The sequence below is a fragment of the Asparagus officinalis genome, chromosome 1 (assembly GCF_001876935.1).
Source record: "Asparagus officinalis chromosome 1, Aspof.V1, whole genome shotgun sequence".
In the NCBI taxonomy this organism is placed as follows: domain Eukaryota; kingdom Viridiplantae; phylum Streptophyta; class Magnoliopsida; order Asparagales; family Asparagaceae; genus Asparagus; species Asparagus officinalis.
In genome coordinates this window covers 126,827,718-126,834,604 of record NC_033794.1, presented here as the reverse complement: position 1 = coordinate 126,834,604, position 6,887 = coordinate 126,827,718, and the positions used below count along the sequence as shown (strand labels likewise).

The window sequence follows — 6,887 nt, the reverse complement described above, 5'->3', positions numbered from 1 at the left end:
AACTATGCCTTAACCCTACTGTGCAGGATGTTCCTTAACCCTATTTTGCTATGTTAGAAGTAGTGATAATTGAACAAGTTTGTAAGGAGATTCTGGTCATCTAGTTCCTTTCAATTTTGCGTGTGTACCTGGTAAAGTGGCCTTGATTTGGTTGATGCCATTCTTGTAAGGGTACAATTACTTTGTTCTCTATAAAATTGTAATTTTTAACTTATGGTAAAATGAAACAATGTAGAAGCAAAATTTTCAAAAGCGAGACACGTGGATGGATATAACCGCTAGCTACATAAACAACAACCAGTGATTGACCATTAAGTTGAAATATATTTCTGTACTATTAACTATTAAGAAGTAGAGGCACATGATCCCGGTGCCTTTGTGTAAAGGGGCATGAAAAATATTTCTCAGCATTAGTATTGGAATGGATAGTAGTTCAGAGCTGTAATATCTTTTCTAGCAACATCATTTCCTATGTCTAAAAATCTATTTTTTTTTTCAAATAATATTGTAGGTTGTATTCGGGGCAAGTAAACAAGGAATCATTTATGCTTGGGATCTTCGTGGAGGAAGAACATCACTTGCTTTTCAAAGTCTGAATGAGGTACATGGAATATATAGATATTCAATGTTACTAGTAACACTTTTGTTTTCTGTCTTGTTTATTTAATACCTGGAAAGGTTGAAATAGCTTGCGCATGCCACTTTGAAAGCAATAAGGACTAAGGAGGATCCTCAAAAAATATTTGGAGACTATTTGGTTCAGTGCAAATGGCAACTTCAACTACAGTTGTAATTGTAATTTGCATCAAACCAAACATGAAAGCTATTATTAGCATTCAACCAAATCTTAGTTACTGTTGCTAGTTGTTGGCCCAAAGCTTATGGCCCATTACCAAAAAGCCCATTTCTCTTTTGTTTAATTGAGGTGCCCTAGCCTATGTGCCCTAGCCCCTCTTTTTTCTCTTCTCCTACCCGATGGTTCTCTCCTCCTCAGAAGTCTTCGTGATCTGATGGCCGCCGCTTGCTCCCATCCGTAGGTCGGCTCCCCCCTTCGTTTTCTTTGCTAGCTCCTCTCCCGTGTTGGCTGCCCCCTTCCCTATATAAGGGTAATGGGTTGGTAGTAGCTTGGTAGAGGAGGAAGTGGAAGAAGAGATATTGAGGAGAAAACTAAGCTTGAGCTTTCCTCTGCTGTGTGCGATCTCCCTCCTTCTGTGAGCTTTGTGCTCCTGAGAGCTTTGTGCTCTCACCCCCTTTGTGCGACCCTCTTTGTGAGTAACTGGAAAAGGAGATCGACGAGCTCTCCTCTTGGTCCGTGGTGGTGCACTGTGAATGAAGAACAGGACTGATTGTGCAGACCTCTGAGCCAAACGACGACGTAGATCCTCAACAGTGGTATCAGAGCATTTCACACGCATACATTTTACAATTTGTGGCAAGGGTTACATTTGAATACATACACCCATTTGTTATATACTTTCATCACTAAAGCATTAATATTGCACATCATATATGGTCATGCACAGTCAACTATTGTAGCATATGTTAAGAGTAGAAAATGATAACCCTTAGCCCTCATGGCAACATTAGAGTTTTTGTGCATTGACAGGGTCCTTTGACATGATACCGGAGCAACTCAGGTAAATTCCACTTGTCATGAATTTAAAGCATATTTTAAAAAAATGATAGTAAAGGGGCATGAAAAATATTTCTCAGCATTAGTATTGGAATGGATAGTAGTTCAGAGCTGTAATATCTTTTCTAGCAACATCATTTCCTATGTCTAAAAATCTATTTTTTTTTTCAAATAATATTGTAGGTTGTATTCGGGGCAAGTAAACAAGGAATCATTTATGCTTGGGATCTTCGTGGAGGAAGAACATCACTTGCTTTTCAAAGTCTGAATGAGGTACATGGAATATATAGATATTCAATGTTACTAGTAACACTTTTGTTTTCTGTCTTGTTTATTTAATACCTGGAAAGGTTGAAATAGCTTGCGCATGCCACTTTGAAAGCAATAAGGACTAAGGAGGATCCTCAAAAAATATTTGGAGACTATTTGGTTCAGTGCAAATGGCAACTTCAACTACAGTTGTAATTGTAATTTGCATCAAACCAAACATGAAAGCTATTATTAGCATTCAACCAAATCTTAGTTACTGTTGCTAGTTGTTGGCCCAAAGCTTATGGCCCATTACCAAAAAGCCCATTTCTCTTTTGTTTAATTGATGTGCCCTAGCCTATGTGCCCTAGCCCGTCTTTTTTCTCTTCTCCTACCCGATGGTTCTCTCCTCCTCAGAAGTCTTCGTGATCTGATGGCCGCCGCTTGCTCCCATCCGTAGGTCGGCTCCCCCCTTCGTTTTCTTTGCTAGCTCCTCTCCCGTGTCGGCTGCCCCCTTCCCTATATAAGGGTAATGTGTTGGTAGTAGCTTGGTAGAGGAGGAAGTGGAAGAAGAGATATTGAGGAGAAAACTAAGCTTGAGCTTTCCTCTGCTGTGTGCGATCTCCCTCCTTCTGTGAGCTTTGTGCTCCTGAGAGCTTTGTGCTCTCACCCCCTTTGTGCGACCCTCTTTGTGAGTAACTGGAAAAGGAGATCGACGAGCTCTCCTCTTGGTCCGTGGTGGTGCACTGTGAATGAAGAACAGGACTGATTGTGCAGACCTCTGAGCCAAACGACGACGTAGATCCTCAACAGTTACATTTCACACGCATACATTTTACAATTTGTGGCAAGGGTTACATTTGAATACATACACCCATTTGTTATATACTTTCATCACTAAAGCATTAATATTGCACATCATATATGGTCATGCACAGTCAACTATTGTAGCATATGTTAAGAGTAGAAAATGATAACCCTTAGCCCTCATGGCAACATTAGAGTTTTTGTGCATTGACAGGGTCCTTTGACATGATACCGGAGCAACTCAGGTAAATTCCACTTGTCATGAATTTAAAGCATATTTTAAAAAAATGATACCACTGCGTAAGTCCAATTTTCAGCCCATGAAAAGGCGCTTAACTTGTAGGGTCGTGTTAGTATAAAATAATAACATTCAAATCTTCATCATAATAGAGTTCTATTATAATGGCTGGGACATTTGATAGTATAGAACTATGTGGGAAGTACATTGATGTTTTCCACGTCAACTTCTATAGAAATTTGCTGCCTATAAAGCTCATTTCTAAATATAAATTGCATAGAGAATATAATACCATTGCCATTTGCTAGCTACTTTGTTGTTAATATATTTCCAGGCTAATAAAAAATGGAATTGTTTACACCTGTAGACTTATTTCCTGAATCATATAACTTCCATCTCTTTTTTGTCAAAAATTTATCATTTCTTCTGTTAACAAGCTAGGTCTAACCCATGTTAGAACAGGAACAAATTGATAATGGAGAAAAAATAGAAGGAAAGGTACAAAGGGGAAAAAAGGTTGGAACTGTTAAGAGTATAAAATTATAACCTCAACTCTCATGGCCACTCTGGAGTTTTGGGATAAAGGTGGACTTTTACATGGTATCAGAGCCAAAACCTTAGGAGTTTTGGTGTAATGGCAGAGACTTTTACATGATATCAGAGCCGAAACCCAAACCATTGAGGGCCTCATACGTCACCTCTGGCTTATCACCTTCTGATCCTGAAAGTTTTTTATTCAAGAAAAAATGTCTTCCATCATGCCACCACGGCGACTGCAACAAAAATCCTTGGCTCACATATTGAGGGCCTCATACGTCATCTTGGGCTTATCACCTCTGTACTCGATGGCTCTGTTGTTAACCTTGTTATCTCTTTCTTCAAGAATTTATTTGAATGCAAGGTTGCGGAAAGCTCTGAAGCATGGATTCGCCCCCGGAGGCCACGAATCTGTGTCCGACTCGAATCGGACACGGATTCGTCACGACACGTGCACGATACGGTCAATCCGTGTCCGACACGGGTCAACGGTCAAATTAGGCTCAGACACGGTCAAAGGAGCTCGGACACGGCTCAGATTCGTCGAAGGCCAATTCATTCGGGTTGCGGGTTTGGTTGTTAAAATCAAACCCAAACCGTTCGATTAAAAAACTCATCCCTATTTCTCAAATCTCCCGTTCGATTCGATCCTCGGCTGACTCAAACGAAAGAAAAAAAGAAAAAACCCTAACCCTAATCCTCTCTCTCAATCTCTCAGCTCACTCACGTTCGATTCGATCACCTCCGCTGTTCTGACCCGATCCCACCGACCGACTCCTCCCCGTCCAGCACAACCATCACCAATGTCATCATTATCTCCTCCGGTTTTTGAGTTCTAGCAGCAGCCCATCATCATATTATTATCATAAATCTGAGGGAGAAAGTTATTCATTTATACTAAATCGAGATTTTTGTATTACGTTCCATCTATATATAATAATAATTTTTAAAAAATCCTTGTCGTATCCTCGTATCCTATTTTTTTTGGATTTTGCCGTATCTCGTATCTGTGTCCGTGTCGTATCCGTGCATCATAGGCGGAAAGCATAAATCAAAGCAAATCGGGAGGATGCTGCTAAGGCTTTTTAGAACTTAACCCAGGCATATACAGGTAAAAGCACCAAGTCATTTTGTTTAATTTTAAATAAGGATAATATTAAAAAATAACAAAAAGGTAGGAAAAATCAGAAAATTATAAGCAAGAAAATTTGGAGGGGAAAAAATTCTACAAATTCCTATGTGATATTTATAGTGATTCTAAGCATGAAATGAATGTGTGACTATACAAAGATTCATTTGTCAAAAAAAGAAAAAGAAAAAAAGATTCCATTGCATAATACTAACAAAATACTATGCATTGTCATGTGATAAACTAGTATGTAGTGGACCATGTAGATCTAATATTCAACAAGTTAATAACTTTTATGTGATTATTGAATAGAAAGCTTGTGGTGGTCGCTTTTGGGTTTAGTGGCCATTTTCTGGTTGCTTTTCATTTCGGGTCCTCTCTTGTGCAGGCTTTTCCAATTGAATAGCGGCCAAGGTCCCACAACACTTACGTGGCCGCTTAAGTGCTGCTTTTTTCAGCTTTTTACAACACTGCTTCTATAACACCAGAGCCAAAAGAATTAACTAGACTATTCTTTGGTGCTACTTTAGCTTTCGACCCTCAACTCTTACCCTCAACTTGGCCAATAATTTCATTTAAACCTTGGTATATGGTCTAATGATTTGATGATGAACCGCCATTTAACTCATATTAGGAGAATGATTTTGAGTTTGGATGGCTACCATGAATTGTTATTATTGGGATGGAGAATCTTGTTCAACTACTTTCTCTATCTCGCATATCACTACCTAGCGTGGTCGAATTTGACCTTGGTTTCCTCTCCAGCCTACTCGATGCCCGCATTGTTGTTTTGTGTGATCTCTGATTATCTCTATTGGACGTTTCAATGTTAGAGATCCTACTATCTATCTCTACGTTGGATATTCTACTGTTTATACCCATATCAGAAATATTACGGCATGTCTCCATGTGGGAAACTATACTTTGTTTACCTAAGTCTGAAGTTTTTGATATTCTAGACATTCAAATTACTATCTGTTGTCTCTACCAAATGAGTTCTTTCAGCCAAAGTTTTGAGTGACACTGTTGTCAATAAATCTGTCAAAGACTGGGGCAAGATAACTAATTGGTGCAAACTGAAAGCCAATAAGATCATCATTTATATCATTAGGTGGATTGTTAGATTGATATTTCCATAAGTATTATCTAGAAGAAATCCACTTTTATGTAGCAAGATGGACATGCACTGCATGATGTATATCCGTGTGGGCCGGCATGCGTCTTCAGTTTGAGCAGGGGTGTAGAGAAATTAGGCAAGTCGTGAGTTTCCATGTGTCTAGGTACGATGTATCACATGCTGGAGTTGTCATGTTCACATGGTTGGTTTGTCATGTGACTAGGTATAATGTATGTATCAGATGATGCTAAATTTATAGTTATGTGGTCATGCCTTGATTAGCAGGTTAATGGTTTTATAAATGAACTCAAAGAGCAGAGAGCTAATCAAGCTTTTTCATTCTCTCCTACTTCTTAACATTCTTTTTTCACATGTTATCAAAGCGACTCATGTGCAAATCCCATCAGCCACTTATTTAATGTGTATTATTGAAAAAGATATTGCCACATGAATCAAGGTTTCGACCCGTAAGAAAGGAACATTATAACCCTCAGCCCTCACCACAACTTCGGAGTTGTGGTGTAGTGGCTTGGATTCCTATTTCCTAACAGTAACTAATAGCGAGTTTCTACCTGAGTTACTCAGCTGTTATTCATTAGAGACAAGACATTATATGCTAAAGTGATGCGTTCACCGACACGCATCTGTGGTTAAAATGATGCCGTGCAAAGGGTGAAGCTGTTCGTCCACTGGCAACCATTTATATTTATTCCCTTTCCTTTTGGGTGGCCGAGCATTTCTTTTTAATCATTTTATCTAAATATTTTTCCTACAGCTTCATGTGTATTCAATACTTTTTAATCAATTTTTTGAATTGCAATATTGTTCAAGGTACATCACCCTCCTTTGATATCCCTGAAGGTGTCATCAGTGTTAGAGAAAATAACATCTTTGAAGGTACAAGGAATCATCTTTATCCTGATTATACTCTAGTTTTTTCAGCTTTTTTTCTTTGTTCTTACTTTTGTACTTGCTCTCTGAAATATGTCCAAGAAAAATAATATAATGTTCGAGCAAATGGCTTATAAACGAACTATGTAGTTTAAATTCTTTGTGGGATCTGGTACCAGGACTTTCAAATTATGTAGTAATTTACCAATTTCTTCTGTTATATCGATATAATCATGTTAATGAGTTGTATAGATAATAAAAAAAATGTATGGATAATAAAGATTTT

General features: G+C 38.4%; 1 protein-coding gene across 1 annotated transcript in view; it reads left to right on the top strand.

Moving 5' to 3' along the window:
• Positions 1 to 6,887, top strand: part of LOC109837419 — a 31,118-nt gene that overhangs the window by 20,377 nt on the left and 3,854 nt on the right. Inside the window, exons 11-12 of the mRNA XM_020405689.1 lie at positions 512 to 601; positions 6,542 to 6,607. Of these exons, the coding sequence (XP_020261278.1) occupies positions 512 to 601; positions 6,542 to 6,607 (156 nt within the window). The remainder of the gene's footprint in view (positions 1 to 511; positions 602 to 6,541; positions 6,608 to 6,887) is intronic.